Source organism: Macrobrachium rosenbergii, chromosome 9, assembly GCF_040412425.1.
Source record: "Macrobrachium rosenbergii isolate ZJJX-2024 chromosome 9, ASM4041242v1, whole genome shotgun sequence".
Lineage (NCBI taxonomy): Eukaryota > Metazoa > Arthropoda > Malacostraca > Decapoda > Palaemonidae > Macrobrachium > Macrobrachium rosenbergii.
In genome coordinates, this window is record NC_089749.1 from 31,771,508 (window position 1) to 31,792,065 (window position 20,558).

Consider the following 20,558-nt stretch of genomic DNA (forward strand, 5'->3'; position numbering starts at 1 on the left):
AATTGTACACATTACGTCACCAACCTGACAGCCACTTACGGGAAAACGCAACTCGCGAGATGGTGTCAGTAAAAAAAGATTCTCCAATGAAGCTGCATGGATGCTCCACTCTTCAAATTCTGCATAATAAGCCTGCGAATATACTATTTATATAAAATTAAGTAATGAAATTTAAGTTTTCCAAGTTCTTAAGTTTCAATGACCTTTACGAGTAGTTTAGTTATTTTCATCATAAAACTGTATGAAAATTATTGTTTAAATAAAAAAATGTTATCGATAATTGAAAGTAAACAATTAAAAAAATAGATTATGAAAGAAGAATAAATTCGTGGAATGAAATAAAGACACACTACTTTCAGCGCATCCTTTTCATAGGCTGCGATAAACAGTCACTGGAAGTATCGAATCGATTTCTCATCATCAAGCAGTGGGCTGTCACTCTGTTCGTTCAGAGGCGACGTACGATTGGCAATGTTTCAAATTTAATATTTACCGTATATATTTTCCTTTTCCGTGTCTCTGTATAGCCAATTTGGTGAGTATCTTTATTAGAATCATTTCTGGTTTGTAAGAGGCTTCATTTCACCTCTTTTCCGTAATATTTCCGCACATATTGAGGGAGAACTGCAAAGTCGGCCCTACCGCAAAATTGTCACGATTCTCTTTAGGTATTGTAGGCAAACTCAGGTAGCCCTTAACCCAGTGCTTCCATTGTTTTGGAACAGTAACTCTGCCATTCTCTTACGGTTATTGCCGGTGTTGCCAAATTCTGCGCATAGGGTACTGCACTCGAGTCCAGCCTGTTTATAAAGTGTAACCAGTGTAGTTTATCCTAGATACAGGTAAGGTTGAGTCCTAGTGCAGGTTCCTTTCTAGGAATTTGTATGAGGTCGGGAGGCCATACCCTTTTGAAAAAAAAAGTAAAACATAGAACAGCTCCGCACAGACTATTACCCTGGTAATTGATTTTTCCTAACCTTTTAGGGTAATTCTAAGTATTAGCTCCACGCCTGTTTTTACCTTGGAAACTGTTTTCTTTTTCTACACTTTTAGGGCTTCTGATATTGGCGGTGTATTTGTTTGTTGTCGGCCAAACAGAATGTCCCTTCGCCGTGTTTAGTACTGGCCCAGGACGGTTACCCATATGTTAACAAGTTATTGCACTTGCCGGACGGGATATGAACCATTAAACAGACGTACCCATGCTCTGTCTTGTGAAGATCGCATATGGAAACCACTTGCTGGGTGGACTTCAGGGGTTAGTTACAGGTTCATTACATTTGTGTGACAAAAATTGAAGGTAAATCCATAATTAGCAACCAAACAACTGTAGAAAAAGTCAAGTCAGAAGGAAATTGCCGCCACGGAGCTACTACTAAGATCTACCACTTTGAGTGTTGCTGATGAAGGAGGTGGTGGTGTTTATTGTCAGTCATATTGGTAAAACTTTACTTCAGTCGCACAGCCTGATTCCCACCAGTCGTCGACTGGGACAGGTTCCTCATAAATACACATAACCTTTCCTATAATTCCAGGTCCTGACCTAACCAGATCTTACCTACCTAACCTAACTGAGGGGGACATGCCATGACCTGGTCAGGGGAGCTTTGCCCCCCCTGGACCCCCTGAACAAGGTGGTAACCTGTCCCGGTTGGCAACTGGCAGGAATCAGTCTGTGCAAATGAAGTAAAGTTTTACCCTTGTATCTCTATCCATCATGGGTTGGGACCTTTTGGGAACACAAAGGCTTGGGTGGGAGAAATCGCTGGGAGAAAGACTGGACTGTCATGTTGTTATGGAATGGTTCCACTCATGCACAAGTCATTAGGGAGCCATATGTTCAAGAAGGAACAGCCAAGGAAACCTATTATAAAAGTAACTTTACTAACCCAACCTAACCTAGTAGGCACATTACTTATCCCCCCCCCAAGTGAAGGAAACTCCACTTTTTACCAAAAGTTCCCCTAGAACACTATGCATGTGCGATAGCAGTCCAGGATACCCAGCATATAGTAACATGTCAGTTCTGAGGTTAAGTACAGTCGACCCAACCTAACCTTATCTGGTTTGGGGCCAAAGGCCCTCCCAACTTGAAGTTGACTGAGAAGGTTATGCTAATTATTGTGTTGCTAATTATACAGTTACAGTAAACCCCCATATTCACGGGCGATGGTAGCCTAGCCTACACTATAAAATATACTCTTTCCATACACGGTATAGTAATTAATATCAGCTAATTCTGGAGCTTCATGCAAAGTGACTCATGATAATTCAATACAAAGAGAAATTGAATAACAAACAGGAATTAGCTTAGCCTACACCAGTGGTTTCCAACCTGTGGGGAGTGCCCCCCTGGGCGGGCTGGAAGGGCTTGATGAAGGGGATAATTATATCTGAAAACTATTAATTATGGTGGAATTCAGAATTTCAAAATACTGAGAAAATATTTCAGATATAAATATGAAATTTAGTTGTCTAAATATATAAACTGTTTCAAATTCTATATTAAGGAATTAATTATTAAACAATTATAAAAGATAATGAAAGTAATGTTTTGCAAATATGAAAATTGTACTGATTTCAGTATTTAAGGAAGGGGGGGGCCGCAGAGAATGTGCCATTCAATGAAGGGGTCCGAGAATTAGAAAGGGTTGGAAACCGCTGGCCTATACTATGGTATATTGTTTACACACATGGTGGCGTAGCCTACATTATACTCTATTTTATATTCACATAACCTATTATACAAATGACTTTTCCATGGATCTTTTAAAATGTTGTGCCTTAATTCACTGTATCCAATAATATTGTACATACTGTATTCTTATATTGCTTTTGTATTATAAATTATGATTATAGCGATCGATGTTTTGGTTTACGCGGCGTTTATTTCGCCGTGTTTAATTCAGTTTAGAAAGCTTTTCTTGCTTCTAGTTAGCGTAAATGTATCTCTAGATACTTTATTTATATGGGGCAAGGTTATTTTTCATTATACGAAGTGTTTTTACGTCGAAATATAGCTAAAATACGTCTCGATGTGAAATTAATTTATCTATTTTCGTTAGTAGATGACTATGGCCGTTTGGGGGCGTTTGTTTTGTGTAAAAAAATTCAAGATTACGTTCACTATTTTCACTTGATTTCATCATAATACAAGCTTTACGTATTTATTCTTTATCGATGTAAAAATAACAGTAATGTGTTCTTTCATGCCCAGTAGTTTTGGTTAAAATACTTTCTCTCCCATTTTAATTACGATCGAGTTTCATCCATGTCTCCTGAGGAGACAGGGCATTGTTCTGATGGTCTCTTTTACATCAAGGACAGTCACTCTGCTGCAGGAGCAGCCCTTTCGAGGCGGCAGAGCAAAGTTCCAGCCCCTCCCATGTACAAACCTCAGTCAGTTCAACCTACTAAGAAGTCATCAGTCAAGATCTCCTCTCGCAAGTGAGGATCCTGTCATCCATATTCCAGTGGGAGCCAGGCTTCTCCACTTTTGGAGCAAGTGGAAAGCCAGAAATGTCGAGCCATGGGTCTTAAAAGTCCTCAGAGAGGGATATTCCATCCCGTTCAGGGAGAAACTTCCCGTAGTGTCCTCTCCCATCAACTTGACAGCCTACTCCATAGGCTCATGGGGGAGGTTTTCGGTCCTGTCACAAGAAGTCTAGTCTCTGTTCAGGAAGAGAGCTATAGAAGTGGTCAAAGACGTAAGCACAGAGGGTTTTTACAACTGTCTGTCTGTCGTCCCCAAATCATCGGGAGATTGGAGGCCTATCCTGGATGTCAGCGCCCTGAATTCCTTTGTTCAAACTACAAAATTCAAAATGGAAACAAACCATTCAGCCCTGTCTTCCATCAGCCAGGGAGATTGGATGGCAACCATAGACATGCAGGACTCATACTTCCATGTACCAGTACATCCGGACTCCAGGAAGTATCTAAGATTCGTATTCCAGGGCAGAGTGGGCTCTGTGCTTCAGCCTCTCTACAGGTCCTAAAGTTTTCACCCAGGTTCTTGCCCCTCTAGCAAAGTGGCTCCATCTCATGGGGGTCAACATTTGTTTATAGCTAGACAATTGGCTCCTATGCTTCCCCTCAAGAGCAAGATGCACGGAGGACCTTCAGAAGACACTTCTCTTGGCCCAATAGTTGGGCCTTTTAATCAACTTGGACAAGTCTCAGTTAGTCCCGAAGATCGACTCTGAGTTTTCAGGCTTTTCCATCCAACAAAAGGGTCAAATCCTGCCTCTGGACAGTACGAAACTTCCTCTCTCTCCCGTCATGCTCAGCCAACAAATGGATGAGTTTGCTGGGCACTCTTTCCATCAAGAAGTTCGTGCCTTTGGGAAGACTCCAAACAGGAGTGTTTCAATTCTTCCTAAAGGCCTGTTGGCACAGGAAGACCCTTCCAAACTCTCTTGTTTTCCCAGTGGTGGCTCATAGAAGGAAGGTTTTCAGAAGGGAAGTCACTGCATCCTCTGAGCCCTAACCTCACCTTATACTCAGATGCATCGGATCTGGGGTAGGGGGCTCTTCTGGAGGATATGGAAGTTTCAGGGACGTGTTCCCAAGCCGAGAGAAGACTCCATATCAATGTGAAGGAGCTGAAGGCAGTTTACTTGGCCCTCCAGTATTTTGCAGCAGCGGCATTCGACAGCACAGTCATAGTGCATTCGGACAATACAACTACACTAGCTTACATAATGAACCAGGGAGGGACTCACTCCTTCTCCCTTTGCGAAGCGGCCAATGATCTCCTCCTCTGGGGTAAGGGCAATCACACCAAGATTGTCGCACGATTTATCCATGGCAAATTAAATGTCTTAGTGGACAAGTTAAGTCATTACCAACAGGTCTTACCTAGGGAATGGACACTGAATCTGCAGGTGTGCACCGACCTGTGGAAACGATGGCGAAAGCCTTCCCTTTCATTGTTCGCCAGCCCCGGACCCTCTTGCATGGGCAACAGATGCAATGCTCTAGGACTGGTCGAACCTGGATGTATACACCTTACCACCATTCAGTTTGGTGAGATGCCTTCAACAAGTTTCTCTCACACAACACGGCGATGACCCTTGTAGCTCCATTTTGGCCACAGGAGCGGTTTCCAGACCACCTCAAGCTACTGGTGGATTTCCCAAGACTTCTGCCACAGAGACGAAGTCTACTCAGGCAACCGCATTTTCATTGGTTCCACCAAGGCTTATCTACTCTTGCTCTGACAGGCTTCAGATTGTCAGGAAGCTTGTCAGAGCGAAGGGCATTTCAAGACCGGCTGCAGAGGCGATTGCAAAGTATAGACGCCAGTCTTCCTCTAAGGTCTACGGGGCCAAGTGGGCAGTCTCCCGCAGCTGGTGTAGAAGACATGACGTCTCTTCTACTTCTACCTCTATAGTGCAAATTGCAGACTTTCTCTAAACTCAGTTTTTAGGCATAGAGGTTTAGATTTGTCTGCAGAAAAAGACATCAGTGATCTGATTAAGTCCTTAGACACTTCGAAACAAGAAAAGACAGCCGTGATGTCTTGGAACTTAGATGTTGTTCTAAAATGGCTTTCGGGCCCTCCATTTGAACCTCTTCAATCCTCATCCCTTAGGAATCTAACTAGGAAAACAATCTTTGTAGTAGCTTTGGCTACAACTAAGAGGATTAGTGAACTGCGGGCCTTGAACAAGAAAATTGGTTTTGTGCAAGGAGATGAGGTCTGCTCGTTCATTGTGGGACAATCCCTTGCCCCATTTGTTCACTATCAAGAGCTTGACGGACATCCTCATACCAACAGACCAAGAGAGAGCTCTTTGTCCAGTAAGAGCGTTAAGGCATTATCTCGAGAGAACTAAGAGAATCGGAGGTACATCTCCTAACCTCGGGTGCTCGTTCAAGGACCCATCCTGTCTGCTGTCCATGAATGCTTTGCCGTTTTTCTTGAAGGATTTAATCTCCGAGTCTCACTCGAAAACTCGAGAAAATGACTTTCCTGTTTGTAAAGTCAATGTCCACGAGAGTAAGGCAGTAGCCACTTCACTGGCCTTCAAACGCAACTTATCTCTTTCCACAATTGTGCAATCCACTTTTTGGAGGTGCAAGTCAGTGTTCACCAGTTTGTTCATGACACTTACCTGGCAGATATGTATATAGCTGTATTTCTCCGAAAACCGACAGAATTTCAAAACTCGCGGCACATGCAGTGTGGCCAGGTGGTTAGTACTCATTCCGCCGCTGGGAGGCGGAATCGGGAACCATTCCCATTTTCTATTCAGATTTTCTCTGTCGGCCGTACTGTTAACATCTGTTACAGTACCTCCGCCTCTGGATTTCGTTAACTTGCTTATTCCCACTTAAGTATTCTCTTGACTTTTGGTTTTGAATCTTGGACTGTGGATTAGCTGCAGCTTTTCTGGACTGTTGTTGATTTTGTATGACTTTTCTTTAAATATGTCTGGACCTAGTTCTGCTAGTTTCGTGTATGTTGCATGAGTGATTGTAGGTGAGGCTGCGAAAGCTTGATGAACCCTCACTGGTTTGCTTGAAGTGTAGGGGGCATGTTTGTCTTATAGATGATCGATGTAAGGAGTGTGAACCTTTATCAGATGCGAGCTGGAAGTCTTATGATTACATTATGTTACATAAGTTGGAGCGACAGGGTCAGGAGGTCTTCTTCCTCCAGGAGTGTGTGTAAAGTCAGGTTATTTCCTCTCCTGATAATCCTAATGTAGTTGATGTTGCACCTGTCCCTGTGGTTTTGCCTTCGGGCCCTGATGTTGTGTCTGCGGAGGGTTTGGCCTGGCGGAGATCATGAATTCCATCCGTGCGCTCGAAAACAAAGTGACATCTCTTCAAAAGTGCTGTGAGTGTAGTGCTCCCCAGTGTTGTGGAGGGGCGTCCAGATCGACTTCATAATGCTTCTAGGCCTGGACGTGTCAGACCCAGGACTCAGGAAGAGGTATGTCGAGAGAAAGCTGCAAGAAAGAGCGGGGCTTCCCACCGATCTGACGTCCCTTTGGCAGGTCTATTTAGCCGCTTCAGGCTGCCAGAGATCGTGCTTCGGCGCGCATTCTCAAGGACTGCTTTTCGTCCTCCGAGGCGTCCTCCCCTCGTAAGGGGTGGAACTCTCGTAAGGACTCTCGTCCTCTCAAGAGGAGCTGTGTTCAAGAGGACGCTTCTCGTCAGTCTTCTTCGTCTGCTGGTTATTTTGAAGCTTTTCCTCCGCAGAAGAGGACTAGGATTTCGTCTGATGAGGACGTTTCTGAGCGCCCCAGTCGCTCTAAGGAGAGAACCTTTCTTGCTCCTGTGAGGAAGAAATCCCCCTCGCCCATCGTCTTCCCATAGGATTGTCTCTCCTCCCAGACTTGATTCTTCTCCATCTAAGAAGATTTTGTTGGAGATGCAGCGGCAGTTGTATTCTCTTATTACAGGAGGACTCTGCTCCTCGTCAGTATGAGACTTGACTTTGCCTGTCAAGAGGTCAAGAAGTCTCCTTCTCCTGCTCCCTCTTTAGATTACCGTCTCCTTCGCCTGTGTCGTCGCCTTGTGCTCTCTTAGCTCTCAAGTTCCCGTCGTGACTAAATCAACGTGGCCTTGTGACTGCTTCCCGGGGCCTTGTTGGCAGCTCTTCAGGGCCAGCCTTCTGTGCAGGGCCGGCTAGAGCCAGGGCGCTCTTCTGGTTTTTGGCGTGGCGCCCGTGTGGGCGCTTCTTCAGGGCGCTCTCCAGGGCGCTCTGGGGCGTCCCTTCGGTTGCTCTTCAGGGCGTTGCGGGCATTATCTTCGTCTGGGAAGCGAAGAAAGATCTCTTCGTATCGGACCTCAAGGCCTTCGTTCCCCTAAAGTGTTGGGTGACTCGGTTGCTTCTCCGGCTGTGGCGGGAGAGGTTTCTGGCGATTCGGATCCTGCTGACGTCGAGCCCTCATCTGCTTCCTCTACTTCCGATTATCAAGTTTTGACCGGATTGCTTAAAGACTTGTTCGGAGACAAGTTTAAACCTTCGGCTCCTCTCTCTCCGCCTTCTCAGTTAGCTTCTTCCAAAGCAAGGAGAGCGCCGGGGTTTTTGAAGATGACTTCCTCGTTGGCGACCAAGAGGGCTTTCAAGAAAGTCAACGTGTGGATGGAGGAACGGAAGTCCCATGGCAAGACCTCTTTCGCAGTGCCTCCGTCTAAGCTTTCCGGCAAGGCTGGTATGTGGTATGAGACGGGAGAAGATATCAGCCCTAGAGTTCCTTCCTCTTCTCAAGGGGATTTCACCAGTCTTGTCGACGCTTCCTGAAGGTCACATCTGTCTACTGCTAAGGTTTCTTGGACTTTGTCAGAGACAGATCATCATCTCAAGGGTCTCTTCGCACCATGGAGGTGTTTAATTTTTTGGACTGGTCTTGGGGGCTTTAGATCTTGCAGACTCGGATTCAGTACCTGAGGAGCTCTCCCTGAGTGTCCTTAACTGTATGGACAAGGCAGTCAGGGATGGATCTGAAGAACTGGCGTCTCACTTTTGGTAGACCTCTTAAAGAAAGAGGGCCTTGTTTCGACTTCACAGCTAAGTCTCTGTCTCTCCTTACACTTAAAGAACAGAGTTATTGTTCGCCCCTTTGTCCAACCATCTGTTCCCCCAGTCTTTGATTCGGGACATCTCCGCAAGTCTTAAGGAGAAGGCCACGCAAGATCTGTTAGCTCATTCTTCGAGACGTCCTCCAGCTCCTTCTTCTTCTTCTGCTTCAGTTTTGTCCGCCAGGAAGAAGAAGCCCTTTGTGAGGAGGAACTGTACCTCTAGATGCGTCTCCGCGAGAAGAAGGTTTCACCAGAGGAAAGCCCCCTCTAAACCTAGGGAAAAAGTGACTCCTTCGCCTCCAGACACCCAGTAGGAGCCAGGCTTCTTTATTTGCCGGGAGCCTGGAGGCGGCGAGCCTTTGCCAGTCACTAAGTGTTCTAGAGAAGGGTTACAAGATCCCCTTTCTCATGTTACCACCCCTTTGCACGTCGCCCAGGGATCTGTCGCCTTCTTACCACCGAGAGAAGCAACAGATTCTTTTAGACCTCCTGGAGCAGTTGTTAGAGAAGAGAGCCGTGGAACAAGTTCTGAAGTTGGATTCTCGGGGTTCTACAACCGAGCTGTGCTTAGTCCCGAAACAGTCGGAGAGTGGGGGGCCGGTCTTGGATGTAGCGTCTTGAATGGCTTTATTTCGAAGGAAGATTCCAAGATAGGCAGCCCAGAAATCGGTTCTAGGGCTTAAGACCAGGGGACTGGATGGTCTCTCTGGACTTACAGGATCATGTCACTTCCATGTTCCCATACCATCCTCAGTCAAGAAGTACCTGAGGTTTGTGCTGGGGGCGAGTCTTCAGTTCAGAGCTATCTGCTTGGTTGTGCACTACTCCCATGATCTTCCACGGTGATCATGAAAAGCGCGTTGCAGTGGCTTCACAGGCGGGTGTTCGTGTGTCGTTCTACCTGGACGATTGGCTCATGCGACACTGCTACCGGGGAAGTGTCTGCAGGACCTGACTTTGGCCGCTGAATTTGGCGAAGTCCTGGGACTTCTTGTGAACCAAGAAAGTCCCATCTGATCCCGGCTGGCGCAGTCCATCGTCTATCTGGGGATTCAGATGGATTCAGTGGCTTCCGAGCTTTTCCATCGAGCGGTAGCTGCTGCCGCAGGAAAAGTTTAAGTCCTTTCTAGGGAAAAACATGCTTTCGGTGAGGAGGCATGGATGATTTACTGGGGACCATTTCCTCGCTGGAGAAGTTTGTTTCCCTGGGGAGGCTTCATCTCAGACCGCTCCAGTTTTTCATGGCGGAGAACTGGAGGGACAAGGAGAATCTGGAAGAGACTTTGACGATATCTCCTTTAATCAAGGATCATCTGAGGTGGTGGTTCGACCCCTTAAAGCTTGCAGAAGGGGTTTCTCTTCGTCTTCAGAGCCCCGACCTAGTGTTGTTTTCCGACGCGTCCAGGGAAGGATGGGGAACCAACACTAGGAGGAGGGGAGGAAGTCGAGCACCTGGAGGGGAGACAGGTGTCCTGGCACATAAATCTCAAGGAATTGGGTGCTATCTTTCTGGCTCTTCAATTCTTCGAAGCCCAAGTTTCAGGCAGAATTGTCCAAGTAAATTCGGACAATACCACAGCTCTGGGTGCCTCAAAAAACAGGGGTACTTTCGATCTGGATTCCCTGTTCATCCTAGCGAGATCCTGCACTTTGGACTCATGCCGAAGGGTCACTATTCTCACGAGGTTCATTGCGGTGGAGAATATCGAGCAGACCTTCTCGATTCGGCAAAATCGACACTACCGGCCGAGTGGACTAATGTTCACAGGAGGTATGTTTAGAGTTGTGGAGGATGTGGGGGCGTCCTCTAGTGGACCTCTTTCTACGTCCGGACGGCCGACCCCTTATTGCTCTCCTGTCCTAGACCCAGGAGGCGTTAGCCATGGGCGCCCTCCTCTGGGACTGGAAGGCCTCAGGCACTAAACACCCACTCCCTTCAAGATCCTGGGAAATTGATAGGAAGTGCAACGTCAGAAGGAGCAGGATGACTTTATGGCCCCTTACAGCCCGGATTGGTTCCCGCATTTGGAGGACGGCCTGGTGGACTTTCCAAACGCTTCCACGAGGTGGACCTTCTCAGGCAGCCGCATTTGAAGGTCCACAAACCTCTCCGCTCTGAGTCTGATAACGTTCAGACTGTCGCGAAGTTGGCTGAAGCAGAGGTTTTCAGAGCTGTGGCAGGCCACTCGCCAATGCCAGGAGACCTTCTTCGAATGCGATTCTACCAGTACCCAAGTGGGCTGTTTTAGGAGATGGAGATGCAGGGTAAAGGAGTTTCCCTGCGACCACGACCTCTATACCACAAATAACTGACTTCCTTTTTTATCTTAGGCATAGAATAAACTGGCAGTCTCGACTGTGGGGGCTATAGGAGTATGCTATCGGCAGTTTTTAGGCACAGAGGCGGCACGAACATGCGACAACAAGGGATCTTCTTGATCTACTGAGATCCTTGAGACTGTCAAAATTCCTCAACTCAGGACGCCTTCTTGGAATCTGGATGTTGTCCTGAAGTTTCTTATGTCAAGTGCTTTTGAACCTCTGTCTTCAGCTTCCCTTAAGAACGTGACTGGGAAAGCTGTCTTCCTAACGGCTCTGGCGACAGCTAAGAGGATGTGAAGTGCAATAAATTAGCAAAACATATTGGCTTTAGGGTCCTAATGCTGTATGCTCCCTAAATCACTGTTCTTAGCCAGAGCTTGAAAATCCTTCAAATCCTTGTAGCCCAAATCGTTTGAGATCAAAGGTTTGACGGGGTTGCTTGGGCAAGAAGTCAGAAGAGTCCTGTGTCCTGTCAGGAGCTCTCAAGTTCTCCTGCTTAAGACCAAGGAGACTAGAGGCTCATCAGGACAGTCTGTGGTGTTAGATTGAAGACCTGATCTTCCCATGTCTAAGAATGCCTTAGCATTCTTTTTAAGTATACTATTAGAAGCTCATTCCTCCTGCCTAGAAGGTGACATGAGACTTCTGAAAATAAAGGCTCATGAAGTTAGAGCTACTCCCAGCGACGTTGGCTTTCAAAAGAATATGTCTCTGAATGATATTCTTGGTGCCACCTTCTGCTTGAAGTAATTCAGTGTTAAACCGCATTACTTGCGGGATGTGAAGGCGACATTTGAAACTTTGCTCTTCGCTGGGACCGTACGTTTCGCAGACACAATGTTGGGAGAAGAGGCAATACTCATCCTATCCTTTAGGGGTTAGGTAGTATTTTTTAATCTTGTTGTTGTATTTTTGGTTGTTGGGTGGCCATTGAGATGGACGTCCCAATTTTTTAGCCTATGTTAGGTTCATTACCTTAGATAGGGCGGTCAGGTGGTTGGTCGTTGCTCCTTCTTCCTCTCTGTGGTCATCAGTCTAGTCCTATTGTGAAGTCACGCTCCGTGGACAGGTCATCTAGATCTCTCAACTATAGGTCCCCTACCTTGCTGGAGACTCTAGAAAAAGCAAGCAGGCTTGGGTGACAGATAACCTCGAAGTCAGCTATGCTGACAGGTAAGGAACAGGCGTCAATCGCCACTACATTTATTTGTTTCCTAAATCCTATTCTGTCTCTTCCCACCTCCCCTACGGTGATTCAGCTATATATATGTCTGGCAGGTAAGTGTCATGAACAAATGATATTTTAATAATAAAGCCAGGTTTGTTCATGCCTCTAACGAAATATATATTTTTAGTGCCCACCCGCCTCCCCTCTTGAGACATTGGCACTAGAAAATCTGAATAGAAAATGGGAATGGTTCGATTCCCGCCTCCCAGCGGCGGGAATGAGTACTTCACCTGGCCACACTGCGTGTGCAGCGAGTTGCAAAATTCTGTCGGTTTAGGAGAAATACAGCTATATATATATCTGCCAGGTAAGTATGAACAAACCTTATTTTATTATTAAAATATCATTTTCTATTTACGTGATGTAGAAACAGTATGTGATAACTGCAGTACCTTAGGTCCGTTATCCTTGGCTGGCATGGTATTGGGGGAAGAAGGATAGGAGGTATTCCTTCTATTCTGCTATCTCCTCACCAGGTTGTCGAGTTATGGGGAGCTTGGGGATTAATGTGTACCTGGAGTACCCACCAGTCGTTGTCTTTTAATGGATGGGAAGTGCTTATTTGATTTTATGTGGTGTGTGAGTAACTAAGTTATCTGGTTGTTTTTGTGGTACTGCACCCAGGGCAAGAGCTCTTGTTTTATATTGTAATGCTTTGGCAGCCATTGGAGTAATCCTCGGCTGCAAAGCTCCTACTGAAGTAGAGGGGCCCGTTGTCTTTACCGCCACGCCATTACAGGTTGAGATGAGCACTGACCAGAGGCAGTATCTTCTTGCTGTAGCTCTCTCACTAGGTAAGGTTGCAACAAGCATTTTACCAATGCTAGCTACTTTTCTATTTCAAATTCATCTCCATTACTGAGTGTTTTTGAGTAGTATATGTCCATGTATCCCACCTCTTGTTGATGTGGGATTCAGGTATGTAGTTACTTGGTAAGTTATTTATACAAAAATGGCATTTTTCTGATAAAATAAAGGTTTATATATACGTACCAAGTAGCTACATGATCAGAGCCCTCCCTCCTCCCCTCTCATGGACATAGGGCACAAACAATTTGAGCTCTTCAGCTGTGTTGTACCTATCCTTCCCTGAAAGTGGGCCGGACCGAGTTACCTACACCAAAACAGTACAACACCACCGCAAATTTCAAAACTAAGCTGCCGTGATAGTTAGAAACTGCTAGCTATGTAGTTACATGGTAAATATATATAAAACTATTTTATCATAAAAATGTAATTTTTTATTGGCTGGATATTGTAGGTAATTATTATGTAACAGAAAAACAGAAGCTCAGAACCACTCATGAATAGCACTTGCACTTCAGGCTCCTTCCGGTTTTAACTGTTGTCTAAGAAATTATGGAATGAATGTGTTCAGGTAAATGTCACTATACGTACTGTACTCGGAAAAGTAATTGAGCCTTCATATTTTTTATGAGGCTGTGTCCTTACCTGGTTTTGAGGACTTTGCCCTCCTTAGACCCTATCCTAATCTGTCCTAGAGTTCCAAAAATCATAAAATAAATTCCAGAGATTCATCACCACTGTAAATTGCTCACTGGGTTCTGACTTGCAAGAGGAGTACCCTCATCTCTGTTATTATGTACTCAGCTTAATTCTTGTCTTGAGGTTGGGAGTTATACAGCTAGAAGGCAAAAATTTCCTCTTGTTCCATTGCTAGGGTAATCAACTTTCATCCAACCAAGTTTCTATTATGGATAAAAAGCTATTTTTCATCTGTAGTGTAGAATGTCACTAAAGATTACCATCATCACATGTTACACAAGAGGCAATCATTTTTAAAATAAAGTAACTTTTGAAAACTGGCAGAACTTATAAAGTATCTTGGTACTTTAGCATAAGAATTTTATCAAGTTTCAATTGGTTAGAAAAAACTGGTAATTATTACTGAACAGAAAAAAGCTCTTACGAACACTAATGAATAGTGAATGCCACCTCTAAATGTCAGGAACTCCAAATGGATATGTTAAAAACAGTACAGTAATACTGGATTTAGAAATGATGTGAGCTTTACATAATTAATGGTGATTACATGACGAATACATAATATTTTACCCGTTCCCTTCATTTCATTGGGAAAAATTGCCAAAATTACCACCATTTGACCATTTCTGACATAAATTCAGTTTGAGCTAGAAATAAGTAAAATAGTATACAGTTGACCCCCGGTATATGTGGAGGATGTGTACCATTACCCCCTGTGAATAGCTAAAGTCTGTGAATACTTAAAACCCCTCTAAAAATACTTATAACTGCCTATTTTGATAGTTCAAAACACCAAAACTGCCTATTTTGATAGTTCAAAACAGCAAAACTGCCTATTTTGATAGTTCAAAACAGCAAAACTGCCTATTTTGATAGTTCAAAACAGCAAAACTGCCTATTTTGATAGTTCAAAACAGCAAAACTGCCTATTTTGATAGTTCAAAACACCAAAACTGCCTATTTTGATAGTTCAAAATACCAAAACTGCCTATTTTGATAGTTCAAAACACCAAAACTGCCTATTTTGAAAGTTCAAAACACCAAAACTGCCTATTTTGATAGTTCAAAACACCAAAAAACCCTCTGAAAATGCTTATACCTTAATATTTTAATAGTTTTATCACAAAAAGTGCATTGAGTCACGAAATCATATGAAAATACTGTAGTCTGTGAATATTTCTCTATGAAAAATACTGCGAATAGGGAAATTTTCTGTGAATAATGTGTATATATATATGTTCCATAGAGAAATCCGTGAAGAGGTGAGTCCACGAATCGTGAGCCCATGAATCCAGGGGGCCGACTGCAGCCTATATCCTAATTTAAACTTGACCTAACGTGAAGGTTTCTAGGCCTTTGTTTTGTATGTACTATTAGCTTGCTTGTCTAAGCTAGCCTAGGCTATGTTAAATAAGATTTGAATCAAAGTTATGCTTGGCTAACTTACAATATGATGTGTACAGAAGTGTTCTTTATCAAGAGCATCCCAATTAATAACTTCTGAGTCAAGATAAAAGTTTGTTACAAGCCTCCATTGGCATCAGCGCTGTTTAAATCTAGTGTGCACAAGTGGTAAAGATATTACTGTACTTGATTTGCAATAACCATCATCCTTTTATAGCTAGCTAAGCATTTTGAAACTTAAAGATGGTCTTCTTATCATTAGCATCACTAGCAAGAAGTTTAAAATTAATCTGTCAGAAACATTACTAGATATAGCATTTGGAAATCTTGTGTCATGTACCTTTATACTTATTTAATTCCCATGTTTATGTATCTGTTACTCATATTTTTGAGGGGAACTCATTGGTAACCATATTAGCATTCACGTAGTACTTTGAGGAGGAATAATTAATGATGAGTAAATGTAACTGAAATGATAATCATGTTACACTGCATTCTTATTGTTTATTACTTGGGCATTAGTAAGGTCTGGGTCAGAACTGTACTGTATTACCTTTGCTGTTTGTATAGCATTTATTGATTTCTCTAGATCTGTGAATGAATTCAGTCTTCATCTTACATGAACTTTGAATTTTTTTTTTTTTTTTTTGCAGGTGGTGGCTGCTGTGGTGTGTGCAGTAAAAGGCAGCCATGGGGTCGTTATTTCGGAGTGAAGAGATGGCCTTATGCCAGCTCTTCCTTCAGAGTGAATCTGCATACACGTGTGTGTCAGAGCTTGGCGAGCTTGGGTTGGTGCAGTTCAGAGATGTAAGTGCAACAATGATGTGGTTACATGTACTGTATCCAGTTTAAATAGTGAACATTGCTGTTAAAATTATCTGTAAAGTAGTAAAACTCAGTACTGTATATGAGAATTTTTTGTCTTTTTTTTTTTCTCTCTTCAAGTAAAAGCTTAGGTTATCTGCATTATGATAGTTTGGCGTAAGATTAGTAGTACAGTACTGTATTCCTACGTGACTTGGAAACACATTGTGATGTCAGCTGAATATTGAAGACATTGGGCTTTCAAGATTATTTTTTTTTTATTTCATTTCATAGAGCATCTATTTTATTATTTGAATCCCTCACAAAGTCATGATGATCAGAGCATGATGTTTTTCATTATGGAAGTTTATGACCTCTTTTCATTTTTATATTGTTTGAACTTGAGGGTAAAAGTTCAGTCACTCAGTTCATGGACTTAGTCCTGATATAGCTTTTGTTGGAAAAGTGAAAGAATGTGTAAGAGAAACCTTATGTCAGACCCTAAAAGAAGTGATATCTTCTCAAGAAAGAAGAGGTTATACTGCTGGATATGGGATTTCTTTTTAAGACAGCATATGTATAACTACCACTAGTTATAAATAGGTATTACATTGCCTTAGCAGTTTTGATTAAATTAAGCAGGTCCAGGTGAATACAAAGCATTTTCACATTGTGTTGATAGGAATGCTTGTGTAATTTTAAGTGTTGTCTGTAGAATTATTGTAATGGTGTTAGATAGACAGGTGGGATATTGCCTTTATGTGAAGTTTATGAAGATATCTGGTTTTATTGTAAAGAACTGTATGGTCAACTTAAAGTTTGGTTCAGATTTACTAGTACAGTACTAGTCTGAGAAAGACCAAACATAAGGATTATCAATTAGGTTGATTAACTAGACCACCAAGTTAGAATTCATAACTTATAGAACTGCCACAAACATGAGGGATACCATAATTGACTTGATTATGGAAAGTATTTCTTATAAGTAATCCCTCATTTATTAGCAATAATAAGTCCAAGGCCCTTACGGATATTGGAAATTTCTAGGTACAGTATGGTAAAAATAACTGTACATAAAATAGTACGGTAATTTTGTACAGTACTGTACTTATTTCCCCTACTTTGTCACTTTAAAATGCTGTATGGATGTAAAACCATAAGTTCCTACCTACCCTTTTTTCCTTATTTTGTCAGTTAACAGTACCGTATCCATACACTACACTGTATGCATATCAACAACACATAATATGGTACATAAGTACACTACCATACGCTATGAGTTTAAAACTTTATTTGGGAAAAAGTGAGGATGGAAAATGTTAAGTTCATACCTTTTTCCCCCTTTGTTTTGCCTCTTCTCAGCAGAGTATACATTCTCTGTTTGCTTCAAAACAGCAGACAAAACACTTTACAGCACTACACAAAATAAAAGCTGAATGACTGAGTTAACAAAAAGTAAATGGTGATGGGCTTGGGTAGATGGTGGTATGAAGAAGCTATCAAAAAGAATGACAGTTCTGCTTCACAGTCACCAGCCACCAAATTTCTTGACCTTTTGCAGCCATCTCCAGGGCCTTGGGGAAACAATTGTAGTCAATGTTGGGGTTTTCCTTCAACTCAATCATCCAAGATCCTCTGTTCCGTTGGTTGTATGAATGCAGTTGTATTAGAAGGTGGAAACATGACCCTAATACAACCTTCATCACCAACCATTTGGGTTGCCTTACAAAAATGTTCATGGAATCATCCGCTGAATGATACCGAATCACTGGGAGACTGGCCATCAACCCACTCAGGACACAAGATTGCTTCACATGTCCAACTATTGTTTGAAACAGTGACTACCAGAATCATTTTTATATAATAAACCAGACATATGTTCACTTTGAAAGCATGTGATCAGGTAAATTCTTTTCCTATTTATCAGCCAGTATTAGTGAACAAGGAGCAGTAAGATAGAGCAGTTTTGTCAGCATCATAGATTTGACTCAAAGTAAAGCCTTTTTCATCAAGTCTTTTAACATCTGCCAGAATTCCTCTATTTCCACCTTGGAAACATCCAAGGCATTGCCTTGAGTCTTCTTGTCAGAAAGCCCACATCAAATTTGGACCAGAACAACCAACCCTCAGAAGAGTCTGCAACCCCATGCATAACTGCATAATTTGTAGCTGCAACTTTCAACTCAGCACCACACACGCGTGCACCCCAGTCGACCTTTGCTCTTGACCCAGATCAAGGTTGAGTGTTCAGTCTTCTCTTGGTGAGACATGGCCATGACCTTGTGGCCTTGCCTCCTGGATGTCTTCTTCCCAAAGTCCGTTACATACTTCTTCAGCTTGTCCATGGAATGCTTAATATCCTGCAAGGTAAACCATGCTATGGTGTACTCAACCATGATGTGAGCCATAGACGGGCTGGCTTTGAATATCCCAATGATTTCCAGCTTTTTCTGAAGGGTAAGCACCCTCCTGGCCCCCTTAAGAGTTGGTGGGATCATGCACAAAAGACAGAGCACCACACATAGCAATAACAGCATCTGCAACACTGTAGGTATGCCCACAAAAGCAATCAGGTGTGCAGGAACCATTGCACCACAAGGCGCTACACAGTTACTGTTTAATACATGATTACTGAGAAATAACACACAGCTGGACAAATTAGTGGAGCGCACTTTGCTACAAAGTGTGTTGGTAACGGTGAAGGCAGCCATTGAGAGAAGGAAACACTTATGAAGATATCATGACATAATGTTGTGTAATAATATTGTTGCTTTTGAGCAATAACACGAAACCTTAGAAGCACACGAGCTCCCCACCCACATAGCTTCTACCAGACATTATTGTAGTCATGATGTATCTTTCTCAGCCACTCAGCAGCAATAAGCAAAATGATATGGTAAATGACAGTTTGCTGTCAAGCCAAGCCAATAACGGTTGCAAAAGCTCTCAATTGGATGAAGGCCTGCCCAGCCCTCCCCACTCAGCTCTCCAGGCCCTCCCACCCAGTAGGTGCTTACCCAAGCTTATCCCTCCTTCCTCCTACAGTACTAAGCTAAGCAAAAGCAACAAACAAAATGACCTGTAATGTCGTTGTTACTTTAAGGCCAGTAATTCATGAAAGCTCCCATGCAAACAAGGGCCCTCTTAGCCCTCCCCACCCAGCTCCCCCCCTTTTCCCAAAGCACTTACCCAGCCTACCACCCCCATAATACCCCTTTCTCATTGTGCTAATAACTGTTAACAGCATTACAATAGTCTTCTTCTGCTTGCTCAACATTGACAACCATACAGAAGGCTTTTGTTTATTTTTGTTTACTGTAGCCTATATAATAATATTAAATGTATCTGTATTGGGTGCTTTGGAACTAGTGGATAACATCGATGTATGGACAATAGATAACTGATTTTCTAAAATTAAAGCCACATGTACATAAATTTTACAATATGAAGTTAATTTATTTCATTGAAATACGTTGAAGTTTGAAACCTGAGTTAACCTTTTACATTGATCCTTTTCAGTTAAATCCTGACGTAAATGCATTTCAACGTAAGTTCGTTAATGAAGTACGAAGGTGTGATGAGATGGAGCGGAAGCTACGTTATCTTGAGCGTGAGATCCGGAAGGATGGAATTCCAGTGCTCGACACTGGTGAAAATCCTGAGGCACCAATGCCAAGGGAAATGATTGATCTAGAGGTAAGTTATTCCACTCTGTCAGGTATGACTTGGCTCTGTTTCCAGCATGGTAATGTTTTAGTAAGTGGTGTTTGGAAGATATCTGTACTTTTAAAATTATCTGATAACAAAGGACAGTTTATCAAACACTGTATGAAATTTTATAAGGTATAGAAATAAAGAAACTACTAGTTTAGACACCCATGAAAAGGGCTGTATGTGCATTGGACACACAATGTCTTATAAAGAAAAAAAAATAAATATTGTAAGCATTTTAGAAAAAATGCAAATTGATGATCCACAAAAAGAAAATAACACTTAAACACACTAACGTAATACTTTCAATAATTATATTATACAATGGAATGTAAATGGTCTACAGACCAGATTGCATTTGGGAGAAATACAACGATTACTAAGGGAATATGAACCAATGATACTATGTTTACAACATGTCAACAATATCAACAATAGGCAGATATACCTTAGTATCTACATCTAGAGAAAAAGAAGGAAATTTAGGTACTGCTATATATATATATACAGGTGGTCCCCAGTTTCCGTGGGTTCTGGTTCCGTTCTTGTAACCGAAAATCGTCAGAACCGGAAAATCGTCGAAAATCGTCAAAAATCATAAGAAAACCTTACTTTTAATGCTCTGGGTGCATTGAAAACGACGTAAACTGCATTATTATTGAGTTTTACATAAAAAAACCTTCAAATTATGATTATTCTGCCGTTTTGGGGCCAAATTTCTTCCGTCGGATCGGCGGAACATGTGTCGAAGTCGGAAATAATTTCTGATGAATATATTTGTCGTAACCTCGAACGTCGTGGCGGAACCGTCGTAAACCGGGACTGCCTGTATATATATATATATAAATAATTTATGATGAATATATTTTAAAAAGCCTCGAGTATCCGATGAGAATTATCGAAGGGGAATTTATATAGTGATAAATGAACAGGTAAGAACCCTTGACATGGAACCGTCTCCAGTGGGCGTTACCACCGCGCCATCTTGATGGACTGGAGTCGTTGAATGGGTCCATATATATATACCTGTTATTTATCACTTATA

General features: G+C 42.6%; 1 protein-coding gene across 2 annotated transcripts in view; it reads left to right on the forward strand.

Annotated features, from left to right (window-relative positions):
- Positions 1 to 371: 371 nt before the first annotated feature.
- LOC136841677 (V-type proton ATPase 116 kDa subunit a 1-like) overlaps positions 372 to 20,558 on the forward strand; it is a 163,073-nt gene continuing 142,886 nt past the window's right edge. Inside the window, exons 1-3 of one of the 2 annotated variants that reach the window (XM_067108868.1) lie at positions 372 to 535; positions 15,652 to 15,805; positions 19,322 to 19,498. In XM_067108868.1, the coding sequence (XP_066964969.1) occupies positions 15,689 to 15,805; positions 19,322 to 19,498 (294 nt within the window). In that variant the 5' untranslated portion in view covers positions 372 to 535; positions 15,652 to 15,688. The remainder of the gene's footprint in view (positions 536 to 15,651; positions 15,806 to 19,321; positions 19,499 to 20,558) is intronic. The other variant, XM_067108867.1, reaches the window with a different exon arrangement.